General features: G+C 45.6%; 1 protein-coding gene across 2 annotated transcripts in view; it reads right to left on the reverse strand.

Moving 5' to 3' along the window:
• PDE4DIP (phosphodiesterase 4D interacting protein) overlaps positions 1 to 17,988 on the reverse strand; it is a 1,987,893-nt gene that overhangs the window by 1,804,878 nt on the left and 165,027 nt on the right. For both annotated transcript variants that reach the window (XM_077276217.1, XM_077276216.1), the window contains one exon: positions 9,468 to 9,581. In XM_077276217.1, the coding sequence (XP_077132332.1) occupies positions 9,468 to 9,581 (114 nt within the window). The remainder of the gene's footprint in view (positions 1 to 9,467; positions 9,582 to 17,988) is intronic.

Here is a 17,988-nt window from a genome sequence, read left to right on the forward strand (position 1 = left end):
GTCCGAAAGATAATATAAATACAAACTTTATTAGAATATAAATGCACAAAAGGTCAAAAGTGACAGTAAAGGGTTAAAATCGGCTACACAGCCGTGATTGCATGGTGAGGGAATGACACGGCATCTATAGTCCAGCAGATGGAGTAGATCATAATGCAATGCTCAAACCGAAGTAACTAACCCTCCCAAATGAAATGTAACCCAGCCATGAGGAGCAAAGAGGAGGGAGAACAGCAGCAAAATCAAAGCATTAGTGCAGTTAACATACCGTAAAGAAATAGGTGCTGGACGAAGGGCCCCGGCGTCCCCAGACCTCCCTAGGTCTTTGCTACGGCAAAGTCCATCTGCTGGACTATAGGTGCCGTGTCGTTCGCTCACCATGCAATCATGGCTGTGTAGCTGATTTTAACCCTTTACTGTCACTTTTGACCTTTTGTGTATTTATATTCTAATAAAGTTTGTATTTATATTATCTTTCTGTCATGTCGGACGCTGTTCAGACCAGGTCGTCCGACAGACAGCGGTAATTCCGCTTTTGACCACTATTTACTCATTGGCGTCTGCTAGATTTTGTCTAGCTGTTCCGGGGTTAATTTACCTGATCCTCGGATTGGAAGCTGGGCCATTTCCATGGCCTTTAAATAGTTCTCCTGATCATTGGGCATCGCCGATTATAGCTTCTGTCTTGCGTTGTTACAGTCATATGAAAAAGTTTGGGCACCCTTATTAATCTTAAGCTTAATGTTTTATAAAAATTGTTTTTTTTGCAACAGCTATTTCAGTTTCATATATCTAATAAATGTTGGACACAGTAATGTTTCTGCCTTGAAATGAGGTTTATTGTACTAACAGAAAATGTGCAATCTGCATTCAAACAAAAGTTGACAGGTGCATAAGTATGGGCACCCTTATCATTTTCTTGTTTTAAATACTCCTACCTACTTTTTACTGACTTACTAAAGCACTTTTTTGGGTTTTGTAACCTCATTGAGCTTTGAACTTCATAGCTAGGTGTATGCAATCATGAGAAAAGCTACTTAAAGTGGCCACTTGCAAGTTGTTCTCCTGTTTGAATCTCCTCCAAAGAGTGGCATCATGGGCTCCTCAAAACAACTGTCAAATGATCTGAAAACAAAGATTATTCAACTTAGTTGTTCGGGGGAAGGATACAAAAAGCTGTCTCAGAGGTTTAACCTGTCAATTTCCACTGTGAGGAATATAGTAAGGAAATGGAAGAACACAGGTACAGTTCTTGTTAAGGCCAGAAGTGGCAGGCCAAGAAAAACATCAGAAAGGCAGAGAAGAAGAATGGTGAGATCAGTCAAGGACAATCCTCAGGCCACCTCCAGAGATCTGCAGCGTCAACTTGCTGCAGATGGTGTCACTGTGCATCGGTCAACTATACAACGCACTTTGCACAAGGAGAAGCTGTATGGGAGAGTGATGCGAAAGAAGCTTTTTCTGCAAGCACGCCACAAACAGAGTCGGCTGAGGTATGCAAAAGCACATTTGGAGAAGCCAATTTCTTTTTGGAAGAAGGTCCTGTGGACTCATGAAACCAAGATTGAGTTGTTTGGTAATACAAAAAGGCGTTATGCATGGCGGCAAAAAAACACAGTGCGTTGTATAGTTGACCGATGCACAGTGACACCATCTGCAGCAAGTTGATGCTGCAGCTCTCTGGAGATGGTCTGAGGATTGTCCTTGACTGATCTCACCATTCTTCTTCTCAGCCTTTCTGATGTTTTTCTGGGCCTACCACTTCTGGCCTTAACAAGAACTGTACCTGTGTTCTTCCATTTCCTTACTATGTTCCTCACAGTGGAAATTGACAGGTTAAATCTCTGAGACAGCTTTTTGTATCCTTCCCCGGAACAACTATGTTGAATAAACTTTGTTTTCAGATCATTTGACAGTTGTTTTGAGGAGCCCATGATGCCACTCTTCAGAGGAGATTCAAACAGGAGAACAACTTGCAAATGGCCACTTTAAGTAGCTTTTCTCATGATTGCATACACCTAGCTATGAAGTTCAAAGCTCAATGAGGTTACAAAACCAAAAAAAGAGCTTTAGTAAGTCAGTAAAAAGTAGGTAGGAGTATTTAAAACAAGAAAATGATAAGGGTGCCCATACTTATGCACCTGTCTAATTTTGTTTGAATGCAGATTGCAAATTTTCTGTTATTACAATAAACCTCATTTCAAGGCAGAAACATTACTGTGTCCAACAGTTATTAGATATATGAAACTGAAATAGCTGTTGCAAAAAAAAAACAATTTTTATAAAACATTAAGCTTAAGATTAATAAGGGTGCCCAAACTTTTTCATATGACTGTATCTCGGTCTGGAGTGGAGAGCTGGTGGTTGGAGATTCGTTGCTGGTGGTGTATATTCCTTCGTCGTATTTACTCCTTCCTATATTTGTGTTTATTTTGCCCTGCACATTTATAGTGTATTCCTGATTGTCTGCGGCGTGGTGTATATTTTCCTTTATCCTTGTCTGTGCTAACTGTGGGTATTTAAGTATTACCTCTTCACTGGGTGGTGTGCGGAGGTTTAACTCTTCACCGCCAGGAGTCGTCTGGGGAGTCTCCGTTTTTTTGTGTTTAAGGGCTACATCCTCAATTTTGTAACTTGAGTCAGAGGGGCTCTTCCGGCGTTCCGGAGAAGGACCAGTTAGGAACACAATTGTCATCAGTCTGGAGGAGAGTTAAACAACGCCTGTTGAGTGTGGGTGCTAGGTACAGACGTGTGGCTGACAGTAGGCGTGTGCCAGGTCCGGACCTGAGTGTGGATGACTGGGTGTGGTTATCCACAAAAAACATAAGACTCAAAATACCGTCCCTTAAATTGGGTCCACGGTTTATTGGTCCATTTAGGGTCACCGCTGTCATTAACCCAGTTGCGTACCGATTGGAGCTCCCTACGGTGTATAAGATACACAACGTGTTCCACAGGTCTCTTCTAAAGAAGGTGGTGGGTTCTGTGTGCCACCTCCAGTCTTGGTGGATGGTAATTTGGAGTTTGAAGTCTCCAAGGTGGTTGACTCTCGTGTAGTGCGTCGCACTTTACAGTACTTGGTTCACTGGCATGGTTATGGGCCTGAGGAGAGGTCCTGGGTACCAGCCTCGGACGTTCATGCTGACCGGCTGGTCAGGTTGTTTCACCGCCGTCATCCGGACAAGCCGGGTCCTATAAGCCGTGAGGGCCCTGGGGTCCCTCGTAGAAGGCGGGGTACTGTCATGTCGGACGCTGTTCAGACCAGGTCGTCCGACAGACAGCGGTAATTCCGCTTTTGACCACTATTTACTCATTGGCGTCTGCTAGATTTTGTCTAGCTGTTCCGGGGTTAATTTACCTGATCCTCGAATTGGAAGCTGGGCCATTTCCATGGCCTTTAAATAGTTCTCCTGATCATTGGGCGTCGCCGATTATAGCTTCTGACTTGCGTTGTTATCTCGGTCTGGAGTGGAGAGCTGGTGGTTGGAGATTCGTTGCTGGAGGTGTATATTCCTTCGTCTTATTTACTCCTTCCTATATTTGTGTTTATTTTGCCCTGCACACTTATAGTGTATTCCTGAGTATCTGCGGCATGGTGTATATTTTCCTTTATCCTTGTCTGTGCTAACTGTGGGTATTTAAGTATTACCTCTTCACTGGGTGGTGGGTGAAGGTTTCAGCCTAGGGCTGAGCTCAGGAGTTAGGGTGAGGTTCGAGGCCTGAACATGCACACCATCAGTGTAAACTTCAGGTAGAGGGTCAGTCAGGATTTCCCTAGTCTTAGGGAAATTGCAGGAGCCCGGGTTATTAGCTCTCGCTCACCAAGTCTCTCCCTGACATTATAATCGGCCCAACAAAAAAAAATAAATAAATAAAAAAAGGGGTTTCTTTTTTTTTGTTTTGTCATGGATCCCATGACTTCCATAACCCGCCAGTTGGAGGCGCTGTTCCTACAGGTCACTGAGTTGAGGGGGCAGTGCAGCAACAGGGACTAGCAGTGTCCAATGTGCAAGCTGGAGCGACAGGAAGAGTTACTGAGCCTAAATTTCCGTTGCCTGAAAAATTTGCTGGGGAACGCAGTAAATTTGTTTCTTTTCGTGAAGCTTGCAAACTATATTTCCGTATGCGCCCGATATCTTCGGGTAATGAGGCTCAGTGTGTGGGCCTGGTGTTGTCATTGTTAAGTGGGGATCCCCAAGCGTGGGCTTTTTCTTTGCCATCTGATTCTGTGGCATTTGTCTCTGTGGAGAGTTTTTTTCTTCTCTTGGGAAAATCTACGATGAACCTGACAGAATGGCTCTGGCAGAATCTAAGATACGCTCTATTCGCCAGGGGGAGCGAGTAGCTGAGGATTACTGTTCTGAATTCCGCCGCTGGGCGATCAATACCCAATGGAATGATCCAGCATTGCGGAGTCAGTTTATACATGGGATTTCTGGAAGGGATAAAAAAGCCCTTCTGATGTACGAGACTCCTACTTCTCTGGATTCCGCTATGAGTCTGGTTGTCCGCATTGATCGCCGTTTGAATCAAGGGGAGCATGAGACACCGCCTATGGGAGAGGGTTTAGGTTCATGTGAGGTTGCTGCAGGTGAGCCCACGGAGCCTATGCAAATCGCAGGGGTGTCACATGTCAAGCATCGAGCCCCTGAGCTCAGGAAGCAGGGAGCCTGCTTTTTCTGTGGTAAAACTGGTCATTTTATTAACATCTGTCCTCTGCTGCCTGAGAAAAACGCAACGGCGGAAAACGTCTAAGCTCAGAGGGTGTGGAGGAGACCAGTCTGAGCTTATGTATATCCTCCATGGTGGTTTCTCAGTGCATGCTCCCTGCTAAGGTTTTCATTGCTGGCAGTGAGCTGCCTATTACTGTTTTGTGGATAGTGGTTCAGCCACAAATCTCATTGATGAGGGGTTTGCGCGCACAGCAGGTTTTAGGATTGAAAAACTGTCTCATCCTATCCGCGTGGTCACCATCAATGCTGCTCCTCTCTCTCAGGGGGAGATTACTGAATTTGTGGCTGAGGTGAAACTCCACATTGGAGTTCTACACTCTGAGCGGGTTACATGTAAGGTGCTCAGGAATCTTCCTGCTCAGGTGGTTTTGGGTTTTCCTTGGTTGTCTATGCACAACCCGGTAATTGACTGGAAAACTCAGGACATAATTTGGTGGAGCGAGTTCTGCCAGGAGAATTGCCTGGCCACATGTGTGACTGCGGTGACTTCAAGCGTTCCGGAGTCACTTCAGGATTTTGTGGATGTGTTCTCTGAGAAGGGTTGTTCAGAGTTGCCGCCACATCGTCCTTATGACTGTTCTATCAGGTTTAAACCAGGGGCCAAATTACCTAAAGCAAGGATGTTTAACATCTCTGGTCCGGAGAGACAAGCGTTAAAAGATTACATTGCGGAAAGCTTGAGCAAAGGGCACATCAGGCCATCATCCTCGCCGGTGGCAGCAGGGTTCTTCTTTGTGAAGAAGAAAGATGGCGGATTACGCCCGTGTTTGGATTTCAGGGAGTTAAACCAGATTACGGTTCGTGATCCATACCCTATGCCTCTGATACCAGATTTGTTCAACCAGGTGGCAGGTGCTAAGTGGTTCACCAAGCTTGACCTCAGGGGGGCGTACAACCTCATAAGAGTCCGTCAAGGTGATGAGTGGAAGACGGCTTTTAATACCCCTGAGGGTCATTTTGAAAATTTGGTGATGCCGTTTGGGCACCTGCAGTGTTCCAACATTTCATCAATGATGTGTTCTCGCATGTTTTGGGGAAATTCATTATCGTGTACCTAAATGACATTCTCATATATTCTTGCGACCGGGAGGCTCATTTAGATCATGTCAGGCAGGTGTTACAGCTTCTCAGAGAGAATAAGCTGTATGTTAAACTTCAGAAATGTGTATTTTCTGTTCAAGAGTTGCCTTTCTTGGGTTATATTGAGTCTGCTTCTGGTTTTAAAATGGACGCCGCTAAGGTGCAGGCGGTGCTGCATTGGGAACATCCTGATAACCTGAAAGCACTTCAGCGGTTCCTTGGGTTTTCTAACTACTATAGGAAATTTATCAAGGATTTTTCCATCAATGCTAAACCGCTAACTGACATGACTAAAAAGGGTACCAATTTCTCTGTTTGGCCTGAGGCGGCTGTGCGCGCATTTGAATTTCTTAAGAACAGTTTTGTTTCAGCCCCCATTCTTGTGCAGCCAGACGTATCTAAACCATTTGCTGTGGAAGTCGATGCGTCTGAGGTTGGTGTGGGGGCGGTACTATCTCAAGGCTCATCTTTGAGTGGTTTACGTCCGTGTGCCTATTTCTCCAAGAAACTGTAGTCCGCCGAACGTAACTACGATATCGGCAACAGGGAGTTATTGGCAATTAAGTTGGCCTTTGAGGAATGGCGACACTTCTTGGAGGGGTCGGTCCATCAGGTAACTGTTATTACCGATCATAAGAATCTGCTGTATTTGGAGTCAGCCAAGCGTCTGTCCCCCAGGCAGGCTCGCTGGGCATTGTTTTTCACGCGGTTCAATTTTGTGGTCACTTACAGACCGGGGTCTAAAAACACTAAGGCGGATGCTCTGTCCAGGTGTTTTCCGGGGGGAGAACCCAGTACCTATCCTCCAAAAGGGTGTTGTGGTTTCAGCTCTCACTACCGAGGTTGAGGCTGAGATTGCCGAGGCTCAGGAGGAGGTACCATCTGAGCTTCCCGTCAACAAATCTTTTGTTCCGCTTCATCTCCGCCTAAAGGTTTTGGCGGAGCATCATGATGCCGTCCTGGCTGGTCACCCAGGGGTTAGAGGTACCTTGGAGTTGGTGTCACGTCGGTTTTGGTGGCCCAAGATCCGACAGGACGTGGTCTCATATGTGTCAGCTTGTACCACGTGCGCTAGGGCTAAGACACCCCGCTCCCGTCCTGTTGGCACACTACTTCCTCTTGAGGTACCTAGTAAGCCATGGACGGAAATCTCCATGGATTTCATCACTGATTTGCCCTCATCAGCTGGAAACACGGTGATCTTGGTGATTGTTGATCGTTTTTCTAAAATATCGCACTTTGTGTCTTTGCCTGCGTTGCCACGCTAAGACTCTGGCTCAGGTATTTGTGCAGGAGGTGGTCAGACTTCATGGGGTTCCGTCTGACATCGTGTCTGATAGGGGGTCTCAGTTTATGGCAAAATTTTGGAGAGCGTTTTGCTCACGGCTGGGAATCAAGTTATCTCATTTTTCGGCGTTTCATCCTCAGTCAAATGGTCAGACTGAGCGTATGAACCAAAATTTGGAACAGTACTTACGCTGCTTTGTCTCTGATAACCAGGAGGAGTGGTCTACCTTTCTTCCTTTGGCTGAGTTTGCCATCAATAATCACCGCCAGGAGTCGTCTGGGGAGTCTCCGTTTTTTTGTGTTTAAGGGCTACATCCTCAATTTTGTACCTTGAGTCAGAGGGGCTCTTCCGGCGTTCCGGAGAAGGACCAGTTAGGAACACAATTGTCATCAGTCTGGAGGAGAGTTAAACAACGCCTGTTGAGTGTGGGTGCTAGGTACAGACATGTGGCTGACAGTAGGCGTGTGCCAGGTCCGGACCTGAGTGTGGATGACTGGGTGTGGTTATCCACAAAAAACATAAGACTCAAAATACCGTCCCTTAAATTGGGTCCACGGTTTATTGGTCCATTTAGGGTCACCGCTGTCATTAACCCAGTTGCGTACCGATTGGAGCTCCCTACGGTGTATAAGATACACAACGTGTTCCACAGGTCTCTTCTAAAGAAGGTGGTGGGTTCTGTGTGCCACCTCCAGTCTTGGTGGATGGTAATTTGGAGTTTGAAGTCTCCAAGGTGGTTGACTCTCGTGTAGTGCGTCGCACTTTACAGTACTTGGTTCACTGGCATGGTTATGGGCCTGAGGAGAGGTCCTGGGTACCAGCCTCGGACATTCATGCTGACCGGCTGGTCAGGTTGTTTCACCGCCGTCATCCGGACAAGCCGGGTCCTATAAGCCGTGAGGGCCCTGGGGTCCCTCGTAGAAGGCGGGGTACTGTCATGTCGGACGCTGTTCAGACCAGGTCGTCCGACAGACAGCGGTAATTCCGCTTTTGACCACTATTTACTCATTGGCGTCTGCTAGATTTTGTCTAGCTGTTCCGGGGTTAATTTACCTGATCCTCGGATTGGAAGCTGGGCCATTTCCATGGCCTTTAAATAGTTCTCCTGATCATTGGGCGTCGCCGATTATAGCTTCTGACTTGCGTTGTTATCTCGGTCTGGAGTGGAGAGCTGGTGGTTGGAGATTCGTTGCTGGAGGTGTATATTCCTTCGTCTTATTTACTCCTTCCTATATTTGTGTTTATTTTGCCCTGCACATTTATAGTGTATTCCTGAGTATCTGCGGCATGGTGTATATTTTCCTTTATCCTTGTCTGTGCTAACTGTGGGTATTTAAGTATTACCTCTTCACTGGGTGGTGGGTGAAGGTTTCAGCCTAGGGCTGAGCTCAGGAGTTAGGGTGAGGTTCGAGGCCTGAACATGCACACCATCAGTGTAAACTTCAGGTAGAGGGTCAGTCAGGATTTCCCTAGTCTTAGGGAAATTGCAGGAGCCCGGGTTATTAGCTCTCGCTCACCAAGTCTCTCCCTGACACTTTCGGACCAGTACACCATTTTTTGTGGTATTTTAGTATTTTGGTGTGTCCTGCACATCCTGTATATTTGGCTTCTTATAAATATGGTAAAATGAGGTTGTTTTATTATTTCCTCAGAAGCTATATATGTTTTCCATGCTTCTAACAAACAACACAGATCATATTACAGTTAGTGAGCAATTTAGCTTAACTCAAGGCTGGATTCACAGCTCCATAGCATATTCTCCTCTATGATACCGTGGCTGCTACTTTTGAACATATCCTAAAACAGGGGAGAAAAGGGCAGAAATTCCACTGTTTCTGTGAACCCTCTAGTTCATAGAAAACTGAAAAATTAGAGGTAGATCCTGCATAAGAGAAAACTAGTGAAAATGCAGGATATATGTCATAATGGCCAGAATTTGTGTCATTCCTCATGTACACACACATTATAACTTATTCTAAACAGTTGACTGAAAAGAAAAGGAACTTTGCAGTAATACAATATTGATCACTTATATTTGGGATAGGTTATCAATATCGGATTGGTGTAGGTCCAACATCCCAGACTCCACCGACTAGCTGTTAATTTTGCTGCTCCTATTATTTGAATATGAACTGATCTGCAGTATTCTGCAGCATCCACTAAACAGAAGGGACGTTGAAGTTGGGTTAGGGTAACCAATCTGATACTGATGGCCTGTCAATAATTTAGCAGTATTGGAAAGCCTCTTCAATGAAACCTGACACAAAATGTCCACCAAGTATGAACATCAACTTCCCCTGCACTTAAAATAAGAGATAAATAAATCATTTTTTCACTTGACTTTCCAAGATTTGTAACTTACATACCTGCAGAGCCACATCTCTCTCTTTGATTCTCTGCCGTAGTTTTTCCATCATATATTCGTTACCTCCTGAGACTTTTTCTAAACTCTGCTGATAATGCAAGACATCAATGTACTCCTAAAAGAATCAACAGATGCCGAAAAGGTTACTAAACTGCTATACTATGAAGTGTACAAAGTAATAAAAATATTGGAATTTCTCCTGGGATTAAATATCAATCAACAGACTAACCAATTTTCCTGTTAGGCCGGGGTCACAATTGCAACTGCAATGTGAGAAACTTGTGCGATTCTCTCGCCTCCACACAACTGGCACTGCTGCCAGCACTCGGGACTGGAGGATTCAGCTGCATAGAAATACATGCAGCCGCACACTCCGGACCCGAGTGCTGGTGGCTGTACCGGGTATTGAGGCGAGTTTCTTGCATTGCTGTAGCAAGTGTGACCCCGGCCTTAAAGGGAGTCTTTCACCCCAAAACTGAAACTAAACCACATCTAAATTATTTATTTTACCAATTTCCTTTTAAATAAAAGTAAAAAAAAAGTTGATAGGTACAGCAACTCCTAAGTTTCCCTATAGCTTATACATGTAAACTGTGAGTAAACCCCACTCCAAGACACATTGCATGCATAACCATTTTTTTCTACCATTTTCTCAAAGCATGAAAAAAAAAATCGAGAATTTGCAAATCAAAAGACAAAATCCAATATAACAGTAATGTCACAATATTTTGCCGTGAGCTGTAACCTGATACGCATTAAAATGGCAGTACGCTGCCATGATCTGACAGCTGGTACCTGGCAACAATGGAAACATTTTCCTATTGGTTCCTTTTGATCACTGTGATTGACCGCATCACTGTGATCAAAAAAAAAAATATAGTAAATCAAATCCCATTTTGTTACCCCCTTAGTAAAACAAAAAATATAAAATACATTTTTTAAAATGTTTCCATTCTTTGCAGTTGGGGTTAGGGTTGTTTTTTTTTTTCAAAAGTAAAAAAAAAAAAACACACGCAATATGACGGCTAGCATGTCGCTTGAGCACCCATATTATTCGGTGCATACCTGTGCACACAATACAAATTGGAATGGCGAGAACTTGTGCTCAACACTAATGACGTTGTTTCAATATGACAACCTAATGTTATCAAATTCTATATTGCACCTGATCCAAAATGCTCACTATACCTCTGGATAAAATCTTTGAGGGGTGTAATTTCCAAAATGGTGTTATTTGTGGGGGTTTCCACTGTTTAGGCACATCAGGGGCTCTCCAAACGCAACATGGCCTCTGCTAATTATTCCAGCAAATTTTACATTCAAAAAGTCAAATGGCACTCCTTACCTTCCAAACTCTGCCGGGTGCCCAAACAGTAGATTTCCCCCACAAATAAGGTATTGGCGTATTCAGGAAAAATTGAACAACAAATTTTGTTGTCCATGTTCTCCTGTTTCCCTTGTGAAAATGAAAAGCTGTGGGGCTAAAGTAAAATTTTTGTGGGAAAAAGTAAAACTTTCATTTTTCCTTCTTCATTCCATTAATTCCTGTGAAGCACTTGAAGGGTTAATAAACTTCTTGAATGTTGTTTTGAGCACAATGAGGGGTGCCATTTTTACAGTGGTTTTTACTTTTGGACATTTTTTCTGTCATATCGGCCCCTCAAACTCACTTCAAATGTGATGTGGTCCCTAAAAATGGTTTTGTAAATCTTGTTAGAAAAATGAGAAATCACTGGTCAATTTGTAACCCTTTTAACTTACTAACAAAAAAAAAAAAATTATGTTTCAAAAATTGTTCTGATGTAAAGTAGACATGTGGGAACTGTTGCTTATCAACTATTTTCTGTGACATAACTCTTACTTAAAGGGAACCTGTCAGCAGGATTGTGCACAGTAACTACGGACAGTGTTAGGTTGGGGCTGTTATACTGATTAAAATGATATCTTGGGTGATGAAATTCGTCATGGTTGTTGTTTAATCTTTAGTTTCAGTTTTGAGTTAATAAAATGCTTGTGCCCAGGGCGGCCTGTGGGGGGTCTTCATGTGGTGCTCTGATTAGGTACCGTATATACTTGAGTATAAGCCGACTCGAGTATAAGCCGAGACCCCAAATTTTGCCACAAAAAGCTGGGAAAACGTATTGACACGAGTATAAGCCTAGGGTGGGAAATGCAGCAGCTACTGGTAAATTTCAAAAATAAAAATAGATACCAATAAAAGTAAAATTAATTGAGACATCAGTAGGTTAAATGTTTTTGAATATCCATATTGAATCAGGAGCCCCATATAATGCTCCATACAGTTCATGATGGGCCCCATAAGATGCTCCATACAAAATACGCCCCATATAATGCTCCATAAAGTTCATGATGGGCCCCATAAGATGATCCATATTAAAATAAGCCCCCATATAATGCTGCACAAAGGTTGATGGTCCCATAAGATGCTCCATAGATTATGCCCCATATGCTGTTGCACAAAGGTTGATTGCCTCATAACATGCTCCATAGATTATGCCCCATACAATCCTGCATAAAGGTTGATGACCCCATAAGATGCTCCATAGATTATGCCCCATACAATCCTGTATAAAGATGATGGCCCCATACAATGCTCCATAGATTATGCCCCATATGCTGTTGCTGCTGCGATGAAGAAAAAAGAAAAATGACATACTCCCCTCTCGTCGCTCAGGCCCCCGGCACTTGCGATATTCACCTGTCCCCGTTCCACCGCCATGCGCTCCGTCTTCCAGCTCTCTCACTGTTCAGGCAGAGGGCGTGTCATGCTCGCGCCCAGACTGGTTGGCGCGGGCGTGCGGGGGAGTGGCCCCACTGGCCCACTGACCAAACTTCCCTGGAAGGGGCGTAACTAAGTAGCTTCCTAGGTGTTCGCTGGAGCCTCTAATGGTAAGTTCAGACTTGTGCAATAGGGAGCTACCAGGTACCACTCCAGGGTGGAGTCTGGTTGTGGCTGCTGATCCCACCGGGGAACGGAACATAGACAAGCAAGCGGGCACGGCTGGCACATAGGCAGGCAGACGGGTACAACAGGAACACTGTCAGGCAGGCGGGCGCGGCTGGCTCTCAGGTAGGCAGACACGGCTGGCTCTCTGGCAGGACTGGTGGACAAGACTGGCACACTGGAAGAACCGGTAGGGACCGGTCTGCAGGCAGGTATGTAGAACGGGTAAGAACCTGTTCAGACACGAGGACTTAGGAATAAGTAGAAAGAGACCGCAAGAGCGGATGCAGAGCGAAAGCACAGGAGCTAGAGGCAAGAACAGAAGTGCAGGAGGCGGAGCCAAGAGCAGGAGGCGGAGCCAAGTGCAAAACCGCAGGAGGTGGGGCCAAGAGCTGGAGGCGGAGCCAAGTGCAGACAGGCAGGAGGCGGAGCCAAGAGCTGGCGGCGGAGCCAAGTGCAGGAGAAGTAGAACCGCAAGGAGCGGTGCCAGGTAGAACCGCAAGGAGCGGAGCCAGGTAGAACCGCAAGGAGCGGAGCCAGGTAGAACCGCAAGGAGCGGAGCCAGGTAGAACCGCAAGGAGCGGAGCCAGGTAGAACCGCAAGGAGCGGAGCCAGGTAGAACCGCAAGGAGTGGAGCCAGGTAGAACCGCAAAGAGCGGAGCCAGGTAGAACCGCAAAGAGCGGAGCCAGGTAGAACCGCAAGGAGCGGAGAGGAGCTGCGGGAGAGGTCTCTGCAGCAAAGCTGAGCAGAGCCACAAGGAATGTGGAGAGAAGCTGCAGCAAGGGATAACTGCAACAGCAGAAGATAAGCTGAGTAGAAAGGAGCAGAAACGCAGAAGTGAGGAGCAGAGGTAAAGTCACAAAGGTTCAGAGCAGGCAGAGCTGCAAGAGTGCGGAGTGTAAGCAGACTGAGAATACAAGGAAAGACAACAGGGAAGGAAGCCAAAGACTAGGAGACCGTGGTAAGACTAAGTGCAGACAAGGCAATGGAACAAGACACAAGGACAAAGACACTGGGACCAGGATATACTGCCTCCTGGTGGGCGGACAACAAGACCAAGGAAATAACACAGAAAATCCTCCAGAGAGGGAGTAACTCAGAGAAAGGCCAGGCAAACTCAGAAGCAAGACACTAACTGAGCAAACACATTGCACAGGCCCAGACCACTGGGTTGAGCTGAACTAAATACTGGAGGTCTCCTGGCAATTGGTCAGGAACAGATTGGACAGATGCACCTGATTCCTATAAGAACCAGAGAGTTCAGGCGCCGCCCCTCTATACACAGAACCATGAAGCATGCAGAGAGCAGAGACACAGAACATGGAGCTGGCAAGAAACAGAAACCACATCATGGCCTGGAGCAGTGGGTAAGATAGTGTGAGAAATGCGAGGCCATGCCGTGATGCCAGCAGAGTTGTTACAGGGCGGCGCACAGTAACTACGTCATCGTGCCCTCTGACCTTATCGTCACAGCCAGAAGATGCGAAAGACGGAGCCCGGGGTTGGAACAGGGACAGGTGAATATCGCTATGCTCACCCTCCCCTGTCATACTCACCCTTCCGGCGTGATCCCTGCTTCTCTGTCATCCCGGGCCGGCAGCTTGTTACGGTGTTCAGCGGTCACTGGTACCGCTCATTAAAGTAATGAAAATGCGGCTCCACCCCTATGGGAGTGGAGTAGCATCCATATTCATTACTTTAATAAGCGGTACCACGTGACAGCTGAGTACAGGAAGAGCAGTGGGTACCAGAGAAGCAGGGACATGCATCGATGTGCCAGGAGCAGGTGAGTATGATGACAGCTGCCGCTCACCCTCCCCCGCCGACCCCCTGGGACATTGACTCGAGTATAACCTGAGAGGGGCACTTTCAGCCTAAAAAAATGGGCTGAAAATCTCGGCTTATACTCGAGTATATTTGGTATTCATCTATATGGATTCTGACAGGTCACTGATCCCTCAGTGACTTGCCCCCTAGTTTACATAATGAATATCCTATATAGCTTGAAAAAAAAAAAAAAAACCTTCTGCATGCAGGTGCCGGCGGTTGCACCTGCGCTGCAGCATGATCGCATATCTAATGTGCATATAACCATTTTGTTTGATCTCATCCTGAATCACAAAAAAAAAAAAGTTCTGTTTGAAAATGGCGCTGGCCGCGCATGCGCAGTAGCGGCTATCGGTGATCCATTAGCTGGTTCTGCACAGGCAGGCGGCGTAATCTTGCTAGAGAAAAAAAAATTTCCTCATCCAAGATGGCGCTTGAGTTATCCCCTATAATTATTACAGGATACTCTAGCCTAAAAGAAAAAGGAGACTGCTGGAACAATGACTGCAGAAAGCAAATTAGAGCAGGTGTTTTCCATAATTAGATCACTGCAGAAAGATGTGGAAGGTCTGCAAAAGAAGTTTGGAAGCTTTGAACACAATCAACAAGTGTTTGGACAAACTTTGCAGGACTTGCACAACTGCATGGCAGCCCAGGAAAACAAACTTGCTGGAATAGAGTCCCAGTATGGACGGGCTTTTCAGGACATAAGCACGCAAATAGCTGCACAAGTGACTTTACCCTCTGGGCAACCGCCACCAGCTGGCCCACCTAAGTTGCCCCCATTAAGATTTAATAGTGATCACGACAAATTTCGTGGCTTTTTGAATCAATGTATGCTATATTTTGATGTGCATGCTGACCGTTTTCCTACTGATAGATCCAAAGTATTGTGTGTACTAATGCTACTGACCTCACGAGCGCTCGCCTGGGCGAATCCGATGATTGAGTCTCATGACCCACGGTTAAATGACTTGGATGATTTCTTGGCCGCTATGGCATTAATGTTTGATGACCCTAATCGCCGTGCAACCGCTCAATCTGCTTTGTTGTCTTTATGACAGGCTAAACGTTCTGTTATTGAGTATGCCACTGAATTCAGGAGATTGGCGGTAGATACCAATTGGGACAGTTATGCACAATTGCCTATTTTTAAAAGGGGTCTGTCTAGTATTGTAAAAGAGTCACCACAAGAGCTAGAGACATTTATACAGCATTGTGTGCGCATAGACATTCGCCTTACTGAGCGTAGGCAGGAGAAATATGCTGCATATAACCGTGTCTCTAACTTTTCCCTTCCTTCCAAAGAGCCTGCAGTTAAAACCTCTCGGGAGGTGGAGGAGGTGCCCATGCAAATTGATTCCGTTCAGAGGCGCGAGATCAATGAGCGCCGGGAGCATCGCCTTCGTGAAAGTCTATGTTTCTACTGCGGCCAATCTGACCACTTCTTGATCAATTGTCTTAAGTGTCCTAGACAGCCTAACAAGGTGCCAGCAGCAATAGGGGAGTATGACAACTGTGATGATGAATCTGACATCTCTGAATGTAGCCTGCCTTTAAACGCTGTATTCCATTCACTTTCTATGACTTCACCCCCCAAGGAGCTGAAGGAAAAGAACTCTCACTGTTCTCTCCCTATTAAGATCCAGTGTTCAGGACAGTGGATTTCCAGTTCAGCTATGATTGACTCTGGTGCAGGTGGCAATTTCATGGATATCGCATTTGCCAAGGAACATGGTATTAAAATTCAGCAACGAGCCTCTCCAATTACCATGGAAACAGTGGATGGGTCACCTTTAATCTCTGGGCCTGTGGATCAGGACGCTGTACCCCTTGAAATTTTGTTGGAGCCTAATCATCAGGAGCAACTTTCTTTCTTGCTAATTTCTTCTCCTCATTTTCCTGTTATTTTAGGCATTCCTTGGTTGCGTTCTCAGAACCCAATTATCAACTGGGAGACCAAGGAGATTATCTTCCCAACAAGGAGCAACTCAGCGTTAACAGAAGCTGTCCCTGAGTCCACGGCTACGGAACCACATGAACAGGTATTTTCTTTACCTCCAGCTTATAAAGAGTTCTCTGACATCTGTGACAAGAATAATGCAGATCAGCTTCCTCCACACAGGCATTATGACTGTCCCATTGAGCTGCTTCCCGGGGCAGCCATTCCTTTTGGTAACGTATACCCTTTGGTGGCACCTGAGCTTCAAGCCTTAAAAGAGTATATTGATGGAAATCCGGCCAAAGGCTTCATACGTCCTTCTTCCTCACCAGCAGGGGCACCTATCTTTTTTGTAAAGAAGATGGATGGGACCCTGAGACCCTGTGTTGACTATCAAGAACTCAATAAGGTAACCGTACGAAACCGTTACCCTTTGCCTCTGATACGCGAATTACTGGAAAGAGTCCGCCATGCTAAGGTGTTTTCTAAACTGGATCTTGGTGGGACTTATAATTTGGTGCGTATTCGTCCAGAAGATGAGTGGAAGACAGCATTCAGATGCCGGTATGGACACTTTGAATCTCTTGTGATGCCCTTCGGCTTTGTAACGCTCCTGCAACATTTCAACACCTTGCTAATGACATTTTCAGAGATTTGTTGGACCAGTTTGTAGTGATCTATTTGGACGATATACTAATCTTTTCTGACTCTCTACAGGAACATGAAGAACATGTCAAAACTGTTTTAAGACGTCTGAAAGAGAACCATCTGTATATTAAGCCGGAGAAATGCGAGTTCCATCGTTCTGAGATACAGTTCTTAGGTTATATCATCTCTCCCCAGGGGCTGAACATGGAATCTGGTAAGATTCAGGCTATCCTTGACTGGCCGGTACCCAAGAACGTTAAGGAGGTCCAACGTTTTATTGGTTTTGCAAATTTCTACAGACGCTTCATTCGAAATTTTTCTGATATTGTCCGTCCCATTACTTCCTTGACAAAGAAGGAAAAGCCCTTTAAGTGGTCATCACAGGCTCAAGAAGCTTTTGATCGGCTTAAGATCTGTTTCACATCAGCACCGCTGTTGATACACCCAGATCCAACACTTCCTTTCATTGTGGAGGTAGAAGCTTCTGATAATGCTTTGGGGACTATTCTCTCCCAAAGAACTGGAGAGAAGGGTCTGCTACATCCTTGTGCTTTCTTTTCCCGTAGACTAACCTCAGCAGGGAAGAATTACGAGGTGGGAGACAAGGAATTGCTGGCTATTATTGTGGCTTTCAAAGAATGGAGGCATCATCTGCAAGGAGCTGCACAACAGATCATAGTGCTAACTGACCATCGCAATCTAGAGCTCCTTAGATCCGCTAGATGTCTTTCTCCTCGTCAGGCTCGTTGGAACTTATTTTTAAATCAATTTAACTTTGTTATCTTGTACCGTCCAGGTTCTCGTAATGGGAAGGCTGATGCTTTATCCCGAATCCTGCTGCGGATTCCGTACCTGGAGCCCCGTCCAAGACCATTCTTTCTGATGCCAATTTCATCGGAGTTATTCACGATCAGGACTTGTGGAAGGAGTGCAGGGAGGCTTATGACGGTGATGTATTTCTGGCCAACCCACCTGTGGATATTAATCTTGTCTTTAAGGGTGGCATGTGGTTCAGAGATCGACGTATCTACGTCCATGAGGTCGTCCGTCTGCAGATCCTCAAGTTGGTACGACTCCAAGTTGGCTAGTCACAGGGGGGTACAGAAGACACAAGAGTTCCTGAGCCGATTCTTCTGGTG

This window comes from Ranitomeya variabilis, chromosome 8, assembly GCF_051348905.1.
Source record: "Ranitomeya variabilis isolate aRanVar5 chromosome 8, aRanVar5.hap1, whole genome shotgun sequence".
Taxonomy (NCBI): domain Eukaryota; kingdom Metazoa; phylum Chordata; class Amphibia; order Anura; family Dendrobatidae; genus Ranitomeya; species Ranitomeya variabilis.